Here is a 19340-nt window from a genome sequence, read left to right as displayed (position 1 = left end):
CGATGAGTTTAGGACTTAAGTTGATTTGCAGGATGGGGAGCTAAAGGTTTAAAGAGGCGTGTCATTCCCCCCTTCCGACGATATAATTCTACTCTGTACACACAAGCTTCCTGTTCTCTTATACATCAGATCATCTCTTTTATAACAAAACAAGAAACATCCTTTCTCCAGATACCCCTTCTTCTTCCTATTTTCTAAATCGACACACATAAATCACAATGGCCGCTACCGACTACAAGTTTGAGGGCTGGGTTGGCCTCGACGAGAAGTCCTCCGAGGGCAACATGGTCTGGCAGGAGTACGAGCCCAAGCCGTGGGAGGAGAACGACGTCGACATCCAGATCACCCACTCCGGTGTCTGCGGCTCCGACATCCACGTCCTGCGCTCCGGCTGGGGCCCCGCCCCTTACCCCGTCTGCGTCGGCCACGAGATCGTCGGTGTCGCCGTCCGCGTCGGCTCCAAGGCCGTCGGCGGCATCAAGGTCGGCGACCGCGTCGGTGTCGGCGCCCAGTCCGACTCCTGCCTCGGCCGCCAGGGTCCCTGCGAGCCCTGCGAGACCAAGAACGAGCAGTACTGCCCCAAGTCCGTCCACACCTACGGCCACTTCCACTACAACGGCGGCAAGGCCATGGGCGGCCACTCAAAGTACCACCGCTGCCCCTCCCACTTCGTCGTCAAGATCCCCGACGGCCTCGAGTCCGCCTACGCCGCGCCCATGCTGTGCGGTGGTGTGACCGTCTTCTCCCCGCTTAAGCAGCACGGCGCCGGCCCCGGCAAGACCGTCGCCATCAACGGCGTCGGCGGCCTCGGTCACATGGCCATCATGCTCGCCAAGGCCATGGGCGCTGACAAGGTCGTCGGTATCTCCCGCAAGGGCGACAAGCGCGACGAGGTCCTCAAGATGGGCGCCGACGGCTACATCGCCACCAGCGAGGAGCCCGACTGGGCCAAGACCTACGCCAACTCCTTTGACATTGTCATCTCCACCGTCTCCTCCGCCAAGGTCCCCATGCAGGACTTCCTCAACCTCGTCAAGCTCGACGGTTCCCTCGTCCAGGTCGGTCTCCCCGACGACGGCGCCTACACAATCTCCCCCGTCCCTATGGTCATGCGCCGCGTCAAGTTCACCGGCTCCCTGATCGGATCCCCCCACGAGATCCGCGAGATGTGGGAGCTCGCCGCCGAGAAGGGCGTCAAGCCCTGGATCCAGGTCCGCCCCATGAGCGAGGCCAACCAGGCCATCGTCGACTTGGAGGAGGGCAAGGCCCGCTACCGCTACGTCCTCGAGAACTAAGCGGGAGGAGATTGTGTGTTTCGAAACATGATCGAACCGTTTTCTGGGGATGCTGTATATAAGATGAGGTTGATGACATGACTTGGGTGCATAGAAAGGGCATAGCGATTGGTTACATTATAGACATAGAGAGATAGACAAAATCTCAACTCAGAAGCTAGAAGCTTCGAATTTCTTATGATCTGGTTTACTCTTATCCGTGATTTTTTTTACTTACAAAATGAGTCTGCCTCTAAAGGTAGCGTTCACTGGAAAGTCCCAAATTGAAAAGAGTCCCGCGATTAGCTCCGTTGAGAGTAGCGCTTTGTAGATATTTCTGAAAGTAATCGAGATTCCCCGGTCTGTGAGCTTCGGTGTGGCTCCGGATGATGTCACTCCGCCTCGGTGAAGGAGTCACCTTACATCCTGGCATGTGGAGAAGTGACATAGTCCCCAAACAACGACCATCTCAATTCAATTCGGAGCACTTACATCTCTCCGATCAAGTCAGACGGACTTTTCCCAACAGAAAGGCCTTTGGATTTACAGTCCCCAGACTGCTGGTTTCAATGATTGGATGATTATATGTCCCTGCTGCTCTTGCTTATCCTCTTGCTTAGCCTCGGTGCCTAATGGCGAACGCCCTTACGGATAAGTAGGTAGGTTGCCTAAACGCACCGCGATATAAGCTGTGCCCCCAGACAGCATGACGAGAAAACCTCTCACGGGACTCGGTCATATCAGCTTGACTCTCAGGAGGCTATCTACATCCTCAAGCCTAAAATCACCTAGTTCGTAGCATCCGTTCAAAGCATTCAAATACACCCCACTAATCACTCCCCAATAAAGCCCTTTGCCGTCCAATCTCCTTAAAAGCCATGGCCCCCCATAACGACGTCGCCGCATTCCACGAGGCACTGGCCTCAAGCAAGCGTATCCTCGCCCTCTGCGGCGCCGGCCTCTCTGCCTCGTCCGGCCTGCCGACCTTCCGCGGCGCCGGAGGACTCTGGCGAAACCACGACGCCACGGACCTAGCGACTATGAAAGCCTTCCGCCGGGGCCCGGGCCTGGTGTGGCTGTTCTACGCGTACCGGCGACACATGGCTCTATCAGCGAAGCCGAACAAGGCGCACTATGCCCTCGCCGCGCTGGCGGAAAAGAATCCGGATTTCTTGTGCCTGACGCAGAACGTTGACGGTGAGAACGACTCCGACATGTTCCCCTGCAAAGAATTAAAAGACAGCTAAGCGTTATTCTCAGGTCTCTCGCCAAGGGCAGGGCATAAGGAGGACCAACTCCGCCTCCTCCACGGAAGCCTATTTGACATCAAATGCGCCAACCCGCAATGCACTTACATCGACCACAACAACACCCAAGACCCCCTCTGCCCAGCCCTTGCCCCGGCCTCTGAAGACCTCGCAGACCCAACCAAGACTCTGCCACTGCTCGACCCGACCAAAAAGCTCCCCGCCATCGACGAAGCAGACCTGCCCCACTGCCCATCCTGCAAAACGGGCCTGCTGAGGCCCGGCGTCGTCTGGTTCGGCGAGGCGCTTGACGAGGCCATGCTCGACGGCGTCGACACCTGGATCGAGCAAGGGAAAGTCGACCTCATGATCGTCGTCGGCACGTCGGCGCAGGTGTGGCCGGCCGCGGGGTACATTCTCAAGGCGCACGCGGCCGGGGCGCGGGTGTGTACCGTCAACCCCGAGGCCGAGGATGAGGGCCAGATGGGCAAGGTGAAGAAGGGGGACTTTGCGTTCGGGAGGGACGCGGCGGAGGTATTGCCGTTGTTATTGGAGCCTGTTATTGGAAAGATGAGAGCGGATGGGCGGACGTATACGGAGGATTGGAAGACTGAGTAGAAGAGACATGAATGCGGTTTTCGCTTATTTCTTGAACTGGTTGCAGAGGATGGATCAATGACGAAACGTCGCCAGGGGTAATAGTTCTGTTGAGCGTTCTTTGGTCTTATATGCCACTGTCAACCAACTCTTTGAGCCATCTGAGTATGCCGCGGTGGACTGTAGTCAATCCCAATCTTTTGTGATTTTATGGGTCCAAAAGAGAGTTCCCAAAAGTGGCCAAATAAAGACCATAGGGGAAAGCCATTCCAGTAAAAAGGAGACAAGGTCCGTGATTTTATTGTTTTAAATCCCTCAAGACATAGACTTCTCGCGACATCAGTGACTGCTTCATTATGGGAGGAGGTGGGTATGTTGCAAGTTGTGGATAGTGGCGTCGAATATTGGATATCTCAATAGTGACACAGCAAGTGCTAGAATCTTGTGCCTGAATTTTATTGGGCAGTTGACTCGTCATTAAAAGGAGCTTCTAGGGTGTTGAATTTCGTACCAGAGCGGCCAATCTGATGGTACAATAACTCTCTCATCGTGGAATTCAAGTGAAGAATGATACTTCAGCCACAAAAAGGCAATGACCGATATCCTCGACTACGACACAGTGCCCGTTTGATTCATAAACTGTCATTCTGGAGACGTGTAGTCAAAATAGGGTACTCAAGCAGGCACAGTGGCCCAACTCGTTCTCGCCAGCGGCTGCCCGACAGCAACATACTAAGGTAAGCCCCCGCCAGGAACGAGAACACCATCCTTTCCCCAGGTCCCAGAAGCCCGGATTGACTGCTCTAGAGTACCTCATGCTTCACCTGGTCTCCATCGGGAAGGTCAAGTCAACGTTCCTTGTCAAGCCCGCAGAGACATGCCGTGGGGTGTGGGGGCTCAGCGAGACAACCCCTCGGTCAGCCGTGGGATGAGTGAGTCCTGGCAGGGTCCTCCGCATATGACCTAGGTTTCACAGTCCTCCGTAGGTGGTACGAAAAGCCCTGGTACGAGGCATGGCCTTGACAGACTAGTTGGAAGCCAGAAATCATATCAAAGGCTATGGAAGAGCTAGAGGAGTGAAATGAAGTAGTGCGGTAATACTCAAATGAGGCTGACACATCTCGGAGGAGTCGTCGCAGCTATATAACTGAAGTTGCGGGATACTTACAATGATAGAAGAAGAGAAAAGAGACAAGACGCACACCAAATCTTTGGCACTACAGCACCGCCGAGAACTCGACGGGAAGCTGGTTATAGAATCGTGCGTTGGCATTTGACAAGCAGTAGGCGGGAGCTGCCGAGAGTAAGCGCATCGTATATCAGGCATCCATATATCTCCAAAGAGAAATGAGGAGACAATAAGAGAGCCTGGCTATCACAAAACGAGGTTCAGAGGGGCAAGGAGAAAACAAGATCTTGTCTCTTCAACGCTATGTCTTGACGACCACTCCTTGATCGACAAGCCATTACCATAGGTTGGGTCGACTGTTGGTCCCATCATAGCTGCAGGACACGTGGAAATTCTTCCCATCACTGAGTGAACATTCGCGCGGCATGTAGCGGCTTAAGGACGAGTGGTCTTCCTGGACTTCCAAGACTTCTAATGACACTGAAACGATGGGGATAGCCCCTGACAACTACACGGGAATCTATACCCAACCGGGGGTAACAGTGATCGTTCTCCGCTCGCCTTATAATCCCAGCGAGTAGAATCACAAACTGACCAAATACGGACGAGAGTGGTGCCAGCGATGTTAGGCTCCGTGGAAGGTCAAAATGTCAGGATTCGCACCGCATGACGCCCCGCCCCCGGATTTCCAAGCCTGCAGACGTGGCACAGGCGGCTCGCTGCTGATCTTTGTGAGGGCGATGTGGTGCCAAAACCCTGATTCCACCCGTTGAAGGCTTGAATACCGGGACCTGTGTTGTGTAATACGATTGGGTTGCCATCTCAAGATGCCCGGTTTACATGACGACATGAGATTTCTTGCGAAGCCGAGATAAATGCGAAGGAAGCCATTGACATAATGACGGGCATGATTCTCCATCAATCATAGACAGGGGAGAATGTAATATTCCAGACCATAGGGTGTGAAACACGACGTCGATGAAGGCGACATATCGTGCGGCTGAAGAGCAGACTGTAATCCGCGGGGAACAATATCAGATCGCTGTCAAGCAAAGTGCGGGGAAAGCTGGTCTTCTGTCTGGGAGGGGGGCTGCCCGGTGGTGGCGATGTGCCGTTATCCGACGTGATGGGCAGTATGAGTGAGTCTCGGGGTGGAAAAGGGAAAATGGTCGCGCGGCGCAGCTGCAACATCAGCAAGACTGCTGGCAACGACGTCTGCCACACCATGTGGGCGGAGTCCTGCTCCATTCTTGAGGGGGAGACATTTGGTGGTCAGCAGACACTTGCAACTATTCCCGAAGGCGCTAACGACAGTTATCAGACGCTTGACCGGCGCAACTGGACGAGCGGACAAACACTGTAGAAAAAGAAGACGGAATGCACTGTCGATGGTGGCATGAGGAAAAGGCCAAGACATCGGGCACAGCTACAGCTCTTCCACAAGGTCACGGGGGTCCGTACTTGCATCTGGAGGACGGCCGACGCAGGAATATGGATCCGTAAGCAGAATAGAATACTAGGTTCACCGTCATCTATGCGCTGATGATGACAGGACCTTGCTTTCTACAGTCCCATGAAGTGGGAATGAGTGGTGGATGAGAATGAAGTTGATGCATAGTAAGACTGCAAGACCTGTAAGACTCGGCACGCGACCAAAAGCAGGCAGGCAGAGAAACACTGCCACCGACAGACAATTTCGATCTAAGACGGATACATGTCGTCTGAACGCACGTCGTAAATCATGAGGGCTGCCTTACCGCCTTGAGAAGCTGGGAATCGTCCATGACAAGGGGACCCCTCAAACGAGTTGGCACCTGGCTTTCCGGGGGAGCTGGCACGTTGGCTAGCGTGGGGGTTAGTGTTGTCTAAAGTCTGTCGATCCGTCCAACATCCGATGGCACCAAGGTTGTTCTCACTCATGAGTCGTTACGCTTGGTCCTCTCACAATTCGATTTGGACGTTTGCAGGGCGCTTGAGGAAACGATGGCTTGGAAAACTATTCAGAACACATGACGAAGACAGTTTCCCAATCTGGAAACTGAACGGTGGAGCCATCTTGCAACCTCGAGGTTCCATGTCGTAGCAAGGTACCTCAAAACCATCGACTGCATGATGGGCTAGCCTTCGTGTGTGTGCATGACTTGCAGCGGTGTATTGTGTCCGATGCTGGTTGCTCACCCCGTGCTTCGATCTTCACTTCCACCCCTCCGAGAAAAAAGTGTCCATGAAACGCATTCGACTTGTTGACTTGGAGGTATTGACCAGGCTATTCTCAAACTGTTTATTCTCTGATCTTGAACCCTGTTCATAACACAAGAGCTCATACGACCTCCGCCACGAAACAGCGAATAGAAAGTCCTTGACGCTCTCAATGAGGCAGATCAGAATCAGTCAGTGGGAACAAGCGACGATGTTGCTTTTCGTCCATGCGCAAAGATGCGTGAGATGCATAGACAATATAAATATGATTCAGTAGAAAACGACGGCTGAGGGAGAAGGGCTATGCTTTTCGATATCACGCGTGGGATTCATGGCGCGGAATGATTCCTAGATGATTCGGAATAGGATGAAGCAGCTTTGATGGCTTAGGTGACCTGGAGGAGACAGCAGCAAATCTCCCTTTCCCACACACTCTCTCATTCTCCCTCTCACTCACTCACTTTTTAGGCTTACGTGAGCAGATGCCAATCGGCGACTCACAATTCACTGAAGGCTTTCTCAACCAAACATCATTCCCTAATGAGCCTAAAGCAGACGCTCATTGCCTCGCGGCATCCCTTTTCAGAGCTCGGTTTGCCTCTTGCTAAAGATTCGTTGTTTACCATATAGGTCAAGCAGATCTTTCACATAAAGATTGCCGGCGCAAATGCAGCAAAATCTTTCCTTCTTCGAATCGGATCGTAAGTTATTCACTGCTGAGATCGGTTGAGGCCATGAGCGTCGGCCGAAACGCCGTGTCGTCTTCCAACATCAACTCAATTGATGGGACTTGAATCGAGGTAAAAACAAGACCAACACTTGAGAAGGGCGCCGTTTTGATACCGAGCCACATGAGTGACAACCGAACTGCTTGCGGCTGGTCGCAAGGTCTTTCATGGCTCATTTCTCACAGATTGTATCGGGAGGATGGTCCCTTAGATCTGGAGGTTATTCATCTACCCTCCAAGACTGTTCTGGTGTGAAGCTTAGCGGGATGGTATTGCCGGCTTGGAATGCTCGATTCTGCAGGTGTCCAAGGAGGCAACTTGGAGATCGAGGGCCTTTTTGAAGCTAACCCCCACGTCGAGCGGCGTAATACCCCAGAAGACGTATCTGGGTTGGGTTCAGCCATCCCACCTTCATCTCTCCCACTAGCAGATGCCGGTCTCGCGTCTTGCATGGCTAAGCAGCGATCCTGCCTTTGACTCCACGCACTGTGTCGCGAAGCCCTGGTCTAGACACTTCAGTCTCTCCGACATCCCGGTTCTCTGCTGCAGTTCTTCGTGCTACTTCGTTTGGCCAGTCGCAGCCCTTGCTGGTCAGTTCGGAATGGCCTGTTTGCCCATGACTTTCCGCATGGTGCGTCTTCTCCTTGAGTCCGAGAGTGAGAAGGACCTTGCTCGTATGCAAGAGCCGGTTCATCCGTTGAAGGCCCGCATCATTCTTTTCATCTCGGGCGACGCTGACTTACGAAACGGACGAGCCGCCACAATTACGAAGTAACCTGTGACGCCACTGGTCTGTTGCAAGACTACTATCGATATGCCACCCTTTGATGGGGGTCACATCATCCCTAGCTGCCTTCCTTCTTTTCCTTCCCTCCGATGATAAAAGGCCTCCTTCCCACTCCTCCCCGTCTTCCTCGGCTTGTTGAAAGACCTCTAGGATCTCCATGAACCAAGATCGGCACAGCATATACTATATTCAGTACAGACCTCATCATCTTACTATAATTTCCCGGGTTTGATTTACACCTCTGCCACGCTTCGTGTATCCTACGTCGTGCTTCCTGTCGTCTTACCTGAAAGAAATCTTCTGCTACAATCTCCCACAACAGTCATGGCCCCTCACCAAGATGTCCCCTCGCCCGCGGGTAGTTTCACAGCCGGCTATAGCAGAATACCTTACAACCCTAATACTTCTTCACATCTACACATCGAAAGTCTGACTGCGGCTGAATCAAATTCACCTCTTAGCAGCTCATACGACAGCGCAGTACTTGGCGCAGATCTGCAGGAGACCCGACCACTTGTTCCCGGTGTCTATGTACCTACCATGTGCTTCTTCGAGCCGGGTACGGAAAACGTGGACGTCAATACTGTTGCTCGCCATGCAGTACGACTTGCTCAAGCGGGTGCGACCGGCCTGGCCACCCAGGGCTCCAACGGAGAAGCAGTCCATCTTTCACACGCCGAGCGTCAACTCGTCACGGCAACAACACGACAAGCTCTCAATGACGCCGGTTTCTCTCACATGCCCATCATCGTCGGCTGCGGAAGCCAGAGCACACGCGAGACGATACAATACTGTACTGAGGCCTGGGCTGCTGGTGGAGACTATGCCTTGGTGCTTCCTCCGTCATACTACGCTGGCCTCTTTGCTCCGTCATCGGAAACCATCTTCGAGTACTTTCATACGGTGGCTGATGCATCACCGATTCCTCTCATCATCTACAACTTTCCTGGCGCAGTGGGAGGCATGGATCTGTCCTCCGACGTCATTGTGCAGTTATCTCAGCATCCCAACATCATTGGCGTTAAGCTTACATGCGGAAACACGGGCAAGTTGAACCGCGTTGCCGGCGCGACGAGGAAGCTGGCAAAGAATCCCAACTCGAAGACCCCTGAGTTCCTCGTCTTGGCAGGTTCAGCCGACTTCTCTATCCAGGCCTTGGTAGCTGGAGGGCATGGCATCCTCGCAGGCCTGGCCAACATCGCCCCCAAGGCTTGCATCAGAACCATTGAGCTGTTCCAAGAGGGGAGACATGGAGAAGCTCAGGATATGCAAGAGATCGTCTCACAAGGCGACTGGACAGCGATCCAAGGTGGTGTTGTGGGCGTGAAAGCTGGCCTTCAGGCGTGGCTGGGCTATGGTGGTGTGGCCCGGAGCCCATTGCCGAAGCCCACGGCCGAGCAGATGAAGAAGTGGAAAGAAGGATTCCGTGAACTAGTCGTTCTCGAGAAGTCGCTATGAGACCAGACGTCTACTTCGGCACTGGTTTGGTGTTCCAAACTGAACAAACACACACCCCCGAGCCTTTACTTGGTTCTGAGGAGATTTGAATATGGATGAGATTATGGGCTTCCGGATTTGCATGAAGGACTCTCTTGGTGCAGGAACTTGGCTTAGTTGAGATGATCATTGGCGTTCCACTTAGCAGCCTGCTACAAACAGGTTTGCCTCATTTTCTATCTCGGTTGAGCGAAAAGCTGTATTGCTGAAGGCAAAAGTTGTTCACTTAGGTTCCACATTATAATATCATAAGCATACCGCTGTGAAATATGAGATTTGACTAAGTAGCTAACCTATTGACATGATGAAGATATTTCAATTGCTCGCACATCGTGTATTGTGATCGCCAATAGCCACGATGCTTGTGTCTTTCCCCGAAAAGTTGCCACAACACGTGATCCACGGCATATGAAGGGACATGTGAAGGCATGCATCAAAGACGACAGTTCTTCCCTAGCCGCTGGATAACCTGATGTCTGCCACGTCAGAGCGCCTCGTACACCTCGTGCAGCATGAAAGTCGCCTCGCTCAGGAATAAGACATCGTATTTCTCAGCCAATGCATTTCATCTCCATCATCCAGCGCTTCTTCTAAAGTGCCTCCGAGAGCGGTGAAGTGAAGAAACGCAGAAAAGGGAAGAAACTCAGTCACGGCGTGGCTTCGCATGGTGACACCAACCGGCTGTCTACATCTCGGAAGGACGGCATCATAGCGCAAACGGAAACTGGTGGTTCTGCTAGTGATACAGACAGAGGTTGTCGCCAGCACAGGTTCGTTCAGGCTACAAATCAGCGCCAAGAAGGAGACGCGAAATAACGCTCGTATTAGGGGCCGTAGCAAAGCCGCATCGACGGCAACACTGACCGCTCCGTTTATACTGTTTTCCCAATCTCATGGTCTGCCAGCAGTCACCCGTAGCGTTTCCGGATTCGAAAACCCGGAGCGGCTGAGGTTTCCCGCTTCAGGATGAGGTCTGTCGTCAACGTTACCCAAATGAGCAAAGACTGTCCAAAGGAGAGAGCCCCCACAGCGCGGTCTTTAACGATGTCGTGATACAAACACGCGCCGTATCTATTTTGGTATACTATCGAAGATTTAGTCCTACGGTTGTTCTTAGATGCGAAAGCTCACTCAGGGTCGTCACCAGCTGATCATGCATCCACATCCTCCATCCGAGGTAGGCAGAGGAAGAGTAACATCGTCGAACATCGTCGAACATCGTCACCATGTCGCGCAACGGTACGCGGCGGCAGGTGCACGAGCATGATGAGTTTCCCACATTCTGGGTTATGATACAAGGTTGGTGACAGCACGGGATCATGGATCGGATCCGACGGCTTTTCTCGTTTGCTTCGAAATCTTGGAAGGGGCCAACTTGACTGTTCCATATGAAAGCATAAAATCGTGCCGAAATCCCGATTTTTTTTGAGAAAAAGGCCTTTGCCTCCTTCATGCATCTCGAATTGACTTGACGTACACTGTCTCAACACACAATGGTTTCGATTTTGTCACTTGTTACTGGCATTCTTGTGGCCGCGTCATGTACCCTCTCGGCGCAACAGTACCCTATTGTTGGAGTGAGATCCGGTATCAATATGCGGACTGGTGAAATCCCAATAAGGAGGAACATCAACACCATACACGAAGAAGCCGGACCGCAATGGTAAGACTAGAGCTTGATGATAGACACCATCTTTCTCACAAACGCTTAGGGACTTGTACATTGGAGCCCTCACGGCTATGCAGGATGCGAACGAAACCGATCCCATATCGTATTTTCAAGTCGCTGGTTTGTCATCGTAAAGTCCCTTCATCATCAGAACATTCTACTGACAGTCGTAGGCATTCATGGACAGCCGTATATGGCCTGGTCAGGAGGGGGACCACAGACCGGGGCGAATGCTGGATATTGCCCACATAACGTACGTCTTCACAGTCCGGCAGCGCAATTTTTTTTTTTTTTTTTCACTTCTTGCTAATAGTCAACAAGCAAGGACTGTTTGGTACTTGGCATCGCGGATATCTCTCGCTTTACGAGGTTCGTGCGACCGATCACCCAAACATGAAGAATCAATGAGTGAGTGAAAACTGACTACTTGTTCCAGCAAGTGCTAGTCCGCTACGCCAAGCGTATTGCGCTCTCTTACCCGGAGTCTCATAAGCGAGAATACGTTGAAGCTGCGGAGAGTTTGCGCGTTGCGTACTGGGACTGGGCCGCGGACTCCCAGGTTCCGCCCGTGACGGCGATGCCGACAGTTGTCATCAAGAGGCCTGTGGGCGGCGCCTTGCAGCCACTCGCGGTGCGAAACCCATTCTACCGTTTTACTTATCCGAAAACGGCTCTCAATGGCAGATTTGGCAGCTTTGATGGAAAGAATTACACGAAGCGGTGTGTTGGAGACGGCGAAAGCTATCCCGATACGGCGAACGCGAGGCTCAAGGGATACGGCTTGAAGGAAAAGGTTGTAAGTTGATGAATACAATTCCAAAGAGCAAGCTTGTGGCGTTTCAAGTTGGTTGTCTTTACTGATTAGCCGCAGTATAATGTCTTCTTGAAGGCAACCTCCTTCGATGAGATGGTCACTGCCCAGAATGAAGGCGCCAACTTTGAAGGGCCTCATGGAGAAGTCCATGTCGGGGCCGCCTGCGGCCAGGATCTCCTCCATCTATCAACCTCGGCATTCGAACCACTATTGTAAGTTCTTCCTCACCCTTGTGACGCCAGGTCTAATTCGTCTCCCAAGCTGGCTTCATCATGCCAATGTAGATCGCCTCATTGCCTTCTGGCAAGCTCTTCACTTCGAAAATGCCACAATGCATTTCTCCTATGCCTCATCCCAGATGTTCGCCACGCCATCCGGGACCACCATCAACCCGCAGTACCCCTTGTGGCCCTTTACTGGGACGGGCGGTGGTCCGCTTACCAGCGAATCGGTCACACACGTCCGTGACTGGGGGTATACGTATGCACCGATGAGGTTCTGGGATCAGACACCAGGAGACGTTAAGATGGCGGTCAGTAGGACGGTAAATAGCATCTACGGTCCTCAGAAGCAGCAATCTTCTTCCATGAGGGGCAAGCGGCGCAAGATGGTCCCGATAAGGCAGTATGTCGCCAAAGTCGAAGTTGAGAGAAACGAGCTGGACTTGCCTTGCCAGGTGCAGCTTTTCTTGAAAGGCTCGATGGCGGGCTCTTTGACGTTACTGGATATGCCCAGGCAGGGAAAAAGCTATGATGAGATTCCTCTGAATCGAGGTATCGAAGCTGCTGGCCTGCGTGGTCTCTCGGTAAGCGGGATTCTTGGAGGGACTGCGGATGGGCTGGAAGTTGTCATTGACAAGGTGAGTACAACCATCGCACTTAATCTCCATATGACGCGTAGTTTCAACGCAATGTGAGACTGATAAGCTTCTCGACAGTTGGATGGCACAGCTACGCCGTTGGAACGTGTCCCAAGTTTGAAAATTGAAGTTGAAGACCAAGAGATCGTTCCATCGGACTCTACGGACCAACTTCCGACGCTGGGTACTAGGCGGGGTCGGCCCGCAATGCTACGACCTCTGTCAGTTGACTACTAGATGGCCAATTTGATTGCTAAGAGAAGTCTTTTTCTTGCGCACACACATACATATGTTCGTAATCTTCGGGTCAATGTTTCTCATGAGTGAAAGGGATGCCGGTACTTCTGCTTGCCGCTTTCGGTCCGGCGTTTGGTAACAATACGAGGCGCACTTTGTACTTAGATAAGGTAGTGATAGTGAAGTATACACCAACAAGCCCTGTCAAATGGTTCGGGTTTGAGACATGCTCTGCCGTTTTGTATTCATGTGCCTGAATGATCTGTCAGATGACATTGGAATTTCCGCCCGCTTGGGGGTTGTATGCGACACATCTGCTCGTTTTAAGAAGCACGATGTGCACATAGGCAATGCGGAACGTCGGACGTGAGAACAAGTCAAATATGGTCACCTAAACACAAGAACACCAAGCCCTGGTACAACGAGACCCAAAACCAGGGCGAACGAGCGAGGTTGTACTTAACGGCCCGAAAGGCGCGTCTGATGTGTCTTACGGGCGCTTAAGTAGACGTCAGTCGGTGAGGGTGGTGATATTCTTGCACGTATGACTGGAGACTAGGGCTGCGGCCTGAAGGTTCTTGTTCATGTCAAGGTCAAGACCAGTCAAATTCTAGTTGGAGACGAGAAGATCGCCACACGGAGGCGATAATGGGACTAATAGCTATCTACACATCCTGTCCACCCATAAGCCACAGCGCGCCACAACTCGCCTGAAGCAGCATGCCACAGACGAGGAACACCTTACCCGCCTGTCCATCGCTGCTGAACATCAAGCTAACAACCACAAAGACATTGAGCGGGATCCTCAGGACGCCGTACACCTGTGCCCTGACACCGTCATCGACGACTTTCCCCTTGAGGTATCCCATCGAGGGAAAATACAACCCGACGCAGGCTTCGAACAGGCAGAAGAGCCAAAAGGTGACTTGCTCCGCGCGAGGAGCACCCGTTCCGAGAGCGAAGAACACGGCGTTGGCGGCGAACAGGACCGATAGCAGCAGCCGGGATGGCGTGGAGACGAGGGCGAGCAGGCGGGGGTACAGAAGAGAGGCGAGGAGGGTCGAGGCCATAAAGGAGGCGAAGATGATGCCGTATGGCAGTGTCTCGGGTGAGGATGAGGCCGAGACGAGAACCGGGGACCAGAGTACTACAAAGAGATACATTGAACCTTCAAACATGGTTGAGGCGAGGCCGATTGTGAGAACGCGCTTGTCCGTCATTGTGGCCCAAAGACTAGGCTTGTTGACGTTGGACCTTTCCGATGAAGAGACTTGACCTGCCGAGCCATAGTTCTCGTCCTTCACACCCAGTCAGTAAGAAATTAGCAATAGTATACGATTTGATGTTGCAACGTACCCATTGACTGGCAATAACACCAGCAGCAACGACCAGCAGCCCGACACTGGCCAAAAATGGCGACTTGCGGGTCCCAGTCACGGAGACGAGCCATTCGCTCACAACACCGCTCACAATCGCGACAATGCTGTTGACAGTGCTCATCAGGCCGAACGTCCGCGAAAGGTCCATGCCCTTCTCGCTCAGACGACGGGCATGGAAATCCGTCACCATCCAGCTCTCAAAGACGCTGAACAGGAGACTAGTTCCCAGACCGCCGAGTACGCGGCCGATGAAGAGCAACGGGACACTGGGTATCGTGGTGAGAATGCAGGAGAGCGCGTATGCGGCGCAGAAGAAGAGGCAGCTGGCCTTGCGGCCGTGGCGGTCGGCTAGTGAACCGATGAAGTAGCCGGCCACGGCGCCGGAGACGAAGCCGGTTGTGAAGAGCGTCGGCACGAAGTCTGCCGAGATTTGATGCTCATTCTTGTAAAGAGAGTAGAGGAATGGCCCCTAGTGTTGCCATGTCAGGAGGTTCGATCCTTAGATTCAGAGATTGCATGTGAGGGGCTAGCTACCTGTAGCCAGTCTGAACCCATCACGAGGGCGTAGACGACGTAGAAGGCCCATTGAGAGCCTGTCTGCTTTGACTTCTGTTGTGAACTCTTCTTCGCATCTTTCTTGGAGACATCAGACTTGTCTTGGCTTCCCGAAGCGAAGAGAACGCCACAGGCGAGGAGAAGGCCGGCGAGGTTGATCTGGTAGATGTCTAGCATCGTGGAGGATACCTAGCGGGTGACTGGGTCCTAGATTCTCAATCTTTGTACGGACTACACTGGCAGATACGTCGAGTGAGGGATATTAAGTAGGATATGAAATGAAGCCAGCTTCGATGTGAGATTGTGGTAAGAGTCGAGATTAAGAGCGAAAGCCCCATGAGGTGGAGTTGAAGTTGTTAAACTTCGAAGTTCCAGGTGTCCTTCTCCATCTTGCACGGGGTGGTTTTCCGGGGGCTAAGCTGGAGCATTGAGTGTTTCGGGCGCACAACCTCCAAAGGGGCTCTTCCAAACGTCTCGTTTTAGTTCATTGAGTTCGTCTGATGTTCGTGAGCCTGGTGTTCGGACGATTTTTTTCTCTCTAGTGTGAACTCGTAAACTTATGTAAATCCATTGTCATATTGTCAGTCTGACTACGTGGACTGAGTCATATTGAGCCACTTACAAAACGTAGAGGGGGATGAGAGAAAGCTGCCAGAAGCTGCGAACGAGACAAGAAAGCGACCTAGACAGGAGTGTCCGGGGCCGTGCTATCCCTGTAACTGACACGAGCTAGGGGCCTCACAGTGTGCGGACCCTCAGGAAGATCACTCCGTAGCTTCAAACAAAATGGTTTCCGGAAACATTCTATAAAAACCTCGCGTATTTTACCATCTTCCAGACCTGGGGTCATGAGGATGCAATAAAAGTACCCAGTTTCACTTCACCCTAGTGATATATCAGTCCTTGCTTTCCTGGTTTGCCTCGCGAGCCTGACCTCCTATCACTTGTCATCCTTTTCATATCGCTTAGATATGTAAGACTTCAGTCTCAACCCTTCGTTGGCTTTCGGCTGTATCAACTCATCGAACAAGTGCCGTTCAGTATCCCGGACGGACCCAATGATGAAGAATCTACGGAATCAATCAACGCGATGTACAGCGCTGCATTTGACGTCTGGCAGAGAAAAATCAAGCAAGCATGCGTAGCAGGGAGATTGAAAAGAAGGGCACGGTCAGTTGTGCCGTATCTCATCCATTTAGCCCCCAAGAGCCGTGCCCATATTCTGGCTTGATCCAAACGATGCAATGGAGCTAACCACTCTATGTAACGTTCATTTTATTCCCGTGATCTTCCACGCAGGATCGTCGAACCTAGTACCACCTACCGCATAGAGCTCTTGTGCGGGGTCATGAACTAAACTTTGCTAATCAAGTCGGACGACGTTGCGGCCGGGATTGCCGTGCGGTCATTATGCATGAGGCAAGGCGATGGAAGTAAATGAAAATGAGCTCTTCGGAGACTCGGTCGGTGATCCAGCTTCAACTCTGACACGAACTGCGTAGCTTCGGGTTTGGGTTCAGCCTCTTCTCGCCGGATAACACCCAACGAGCAGACTCTCCTTCTCTCGGGTACTACTTGAGCATCGAATGCCGTTCTAGAAGCAGTTGGTCCATTTCCTCCCAGCGTGCTCTCGTCGCATGTAAACCATGCGCTTCCTCGTACCGCTCATTGCCTTCGTAGTGGCGGGATGTTGCCAATCGTTTGATCCATTAGCCTTTGTTGACCCTTTAATCGGTTCCCAACGCGGCGGGAACGTATTCGCCGGTGCGACACTACCATACGGCCTCGCCAAGGCCGTAGCCGATGTCGACGGGGAAAAGACTGGAGGTTATTCGACCGACGGGAGCAACATCACCGGCTTCAGTATCGTCCACGACAGCGGCACCGGCGGAAACCCCAGCCTGGGCAACTTCCCGCTCTTCCCTCAGCTCTGCCCCGGCGACGAGCTTAACAACTGTAGATTCCGCATCGGGGACCGGGCGACGCAGCATGAAGCGAACAAGACCGTCGCCGAGCCGGGCTACTTCTCCGTCGAGCTGTCGTCCGGCGTGAAGGCGGACATGACGGTATCTGAGCACGCGGCGCTCATGCGGTTCAAGTTCCCGAGCGGCGGAAGCGAGCATCCGCTCGTGCTGTTGGACTTGACAGATCTTTGGGCGAGCAGGCAAAACGCGTCGATCAAGGTCGACACGCCCACAGGGCGAATGTTTGGAAACGGGACATTCCTGCCTAGCTTCGGTGCTGGGTCGTACGTGCTTCACTACTGCGTCGACTTCTTTGGCGCCCAGGTCTTTGATACTGGGGTATGGGTCAATAACAGAGCCGGTAACGAGCCCAAGGAGCTGTTCATCACGAGAGGCTTCAACCTGTTTGACCTCGAGGGCGGCGGCTTCGTGCGCTTCAAAGAGCTGACCAACGACACTGTCACTGCCAGAGTGGGAGTCTCGTTCAAGAGCAGTGATCAGGCATGTCGCAACGCAGAGAAGGAGATTCCGGATCCGCTGAACAACTTTGATTCGCTGGTGAAGACAGCAAAGGACGCTTGGAGAGAGAAACTGAGCCCCGTTTCAGTCAAGGCAGCTGGCGCAACGGAAGACTTGCAAAAGAGTTTCTGGAGCGGCTTATACCGTAACATGATTTCTCCTCAGAATTACACTGGCGAGAATCCGCATTGGGATAGCCGGATCCCCTACTTTGATTCGTTCTACTGGCAAGTATCCATTTCATGTCTCCAGCTCTCCTTTTCTAATAATGTGCAGCATGTGGGACAGCTTTCGTGCCCAACACCCCCTGCTTACCGTTATCGATCCAGCAGCTCAAGCGCAAATGATAAACTCCATGCTCGACATCTACAAGCACGAAGGCTGGCTGCCAGACTGTCGCATGTCTCTCTGCAAAGGCTGGACTCAAGGAGGCTCCAACGCCGATGTCGTAATCGTCGACTCCTACGTCAAAAACCTAACCTCGATAGACTGGAAGGTGGCTCTCGCGGCCATAACGAAAGATGCCGAGGACGAACCCCTGGAGTGGTCTTATGAGGGACGCGGCGGCCTCACAAGCTGGAAGACCCTCAACTACATCCCATATCTAGACTTTGACCCAGTTGGGTTTGGCACAAACTCAAGAAGCATCACGAGGACTTTGGAATACTCTTACAACGACTACTGCCTTGCAACCCTAGCTCAGGGGCTAGGGGAGGGTCAGTCACACGACAAATACATTGCAAGAAGTATGAACTGGCAGAATCTGTGGAAAGAGGACCAAAGGTCTTTGATCAATGGCACCGACACTGGATTCTCTGGCTTCTTCCAGCCCAAGTACATGAATGGAACATGGGGCTTCCAAGATCCCATAGCTTGCTCGAATCTCGCCGGGTTCTGCTCCCTGACGACAAATCCGAGCGAAACGTTCGAGGCGAGCATCTGGCAGTATCAATTGTTAGTACACTCCAAGTTCTTGCGACTGCGGTCTAGCTAATCTGTCTCCAGCATCGTTCCCCACTCCACATCAACCCTCATCGATCTCATGGGCGGCGATGACGCCTTCGTGTCCCGCCTCAATTACTTCCACGCGTCGCCACTAGCCGACATCTCCAATGAGCCCGTATTCCTGACCGTCTATCTCTACCACTACGCCGGTCGGCCAGGCCTCTCAGCGGAACGCATCCACAAATATATCCCCTCGGCCTTCAACTCTTCGCGTGGCGGGTTGCCGGGTAATGACGACTCGGGCGCCATGGGGGCTTTTCTTGCCTTCTCCGTCATGGGCCTATTCCCAGTCGCGGGGCAAAATGTGTATCTCATCACGCCGCCGTTCTTTGAGGAAGTTAGTGTCAAAAATCCGGTGACGGGAGGGAATGCCACTATCAAATGTGTCGGGTTTGACGCTGCGTACAAGAACATCTACGTGCAGAGTGCCAAGCTGGACGAGGAGGCGTATACCAAGAGTTGGATCGGACATGAATTCTTCAGTCAGGGCAAGACATTAGAGTTGACGCTGGGAGACAAGGAGTCCGACTGGGGGAAGAGTAAAGAGGCAAGGCCGCCGAGTTATGTGGCTGTATCGAAGACGTGAGAGTGTGGAGCCGCGCGTGGTACTCGCAGACGTATACTCAGATGCTCATGTTCCGCAGTATCCTCACATGGAATACAACACAATAGCCATCGAGACTCTGTATTCAATTCAATCGGCAACGTTGAGGCAAGAAGCACCGCCTGATGTGTATATGACCTAGTGGTGGAAAGTAATGCCTGGTTTCGGCAAGAGCGCGAGTTCGAATTTGTTGGTCCTACATAAGGCCACAAGCAGCTTCTTTTTCGGACTTCTTTTGGTCTCTTCTTTTACGATTCTCTTTTTCTTACTATCTGCT

At 52.7% G+C, this 19340-nt stretch overlaps 7 protein-coding genes across 7 annotated transcripts; 5 read left to right on the top strand and 2 right to left on the bottom strand.

The window, feature by feature from the left end:
• Positions 1-218: 218 nt before the first annotated feature.
• CLUP02_16427 (zinc-binding dehydrogenase) lies at positions 219-1295 on the top strand (the record flags this gene model as incomplete). The annotated part of the gene is made up of 1 exon (XM_049295349.1): positions 219-1295. The coding sequence occupies one exon, from the start codon at positions 219-221 to the stop codon at positions 1293-1295; it is 1077 nt and encodes a 358-aa protein (XP_049152496.1).
• A 368-nt stretch (positions 1296-1663) lies between these two features.
• CLUP02_16426 (Sir2 family protein) lies at positions 1664-3139 on the top strand (the record flags this gene model as incomplete). Its single annotated transcript, XM_049295348.1, has 4 exons — positions 1664-1837; positions 1980-2065; positions 2203-2471; positions 2535-3139. 4 exons carry the CDS (start codon positions 1664-1666, stop codon positions 3137-3139), a joined length of 1134 nt encoding a protein of 377 aa, XP_049152495.1.
• A 5146-nt stretch (positions 3140-8285) lies between these two features.
• Positions 8286-9419, top strand: CLUP02_16425 (dihydrodipicolinate synthetase; the record flags this gene model as incomplete). The annotated part of the gene is made up of 1 exon (XM_049295347.1): positions 8286-9419. One exon carries the CDS (start codon positions 8286-8288, stop codon positions 9417-9419), a length of 1134 nt encoding a protein of 377 aa, XP_049152494.1.
• Positions 9420-10951: 1532 nt separating this feature from the next.
• On the top strand, positions 10952-13432 carry CLUP02_16424 (uncharacterized protein; the record flags this gene model as incomplete). Its single annotated transcript, XM_049295346.1, has 11 exons — positions 10952-11121; positions 11171-11247; positions 11301-11380; positions 11449-11496; positions 11564-11923; positions 11993-12153; positions 12203-12800; positions 12879-12996; positions 13131-13172; positions 13307-13338; positions 13385-13432. 11 exons carry the CDS (start codon positions 10952-10954, stop codon positions 13430-13432), a joined length of 1734 nt encoding a protein of 577 aa, XP_049152493.1.
• A 270-nt stretch (positions 13433-13702) lies between these two features.
• Positions 13703-15148, bottom strand: CLUP02_16423 (major facilitator superfamily transporter; the record flags this gene model as incomplete). Its single annotated transcript, XM_049295345.1, has 3 exons — positions 13703-14335; positions 14394-14885; positions 14951-15148. 3 exons carry the CDS (start codon positions 15146-15148, stop codon positions 13703-13705), a joined length of 1323 nt encoding a protein of 440 aa, XP_049152492.1.
• A 179-nt stretch (positions 15149-15327) lies between these two features.
• CLUP02_16422 (uncharacterized protein) lies at positions 15328-16387 on the bottom strand (the record flags this gene model as incomplete). Its single annotated transcript, XM_049295344.1, has 6 exons — positions 15328-15390; positions 15443-15527; positions 15594-15700; positions 15786-15849; positions 15916-16041; positions 16350-16387. The coding sequence occupies 6 exons, from the start codon at positions 16385-16387 to the stop codon at positions 15328-15330; spliced, it is 483 nt and encodes a 160-aa protein (XP_049152491.1).
• Positions 16388-16617: 230 nt separating this feature from the next.
• CLUP02_16421 (glycosyl hydrolase family 92) lies at positions 16618-19045 on the top strand (the record flags this gene model as incomplete). The annotated part of the gene is made up of 3 exons (XM_049295343.1): positions 16618-17599; positions 17787-18408; positions 18460-19045. The coding sequence occupies 3 exons, from the start codon at positions 16618-16620 to the stop codon at positions 19043-19045; spliced, it is 2190 nt and encodes a 729-aa protein (XP_049152490.1).
• Between the last annotated feature and the right edge of the window lie 295 nt (positions 19046-19340).

This window comes from Colletotrichum lupini, chromosome 9, assembly GCF_023278565.1.
Source record: "Colletotrichum lupini chromosome 9, complete sequence".
In the NCBI taxonomy this organism is placed as follows: domain Eukaryota; kingdom Fungi; phylum Ascomycota; class Sordariomycetes; order Glomerellales; family Glomerellaceae; genus Colletotrichum; species Colletotrichum lupini.
Note: the sequence above shows the minus strand (reverse complement) of the source record. Positions and strands in the feature narration are given on the sequence as shown.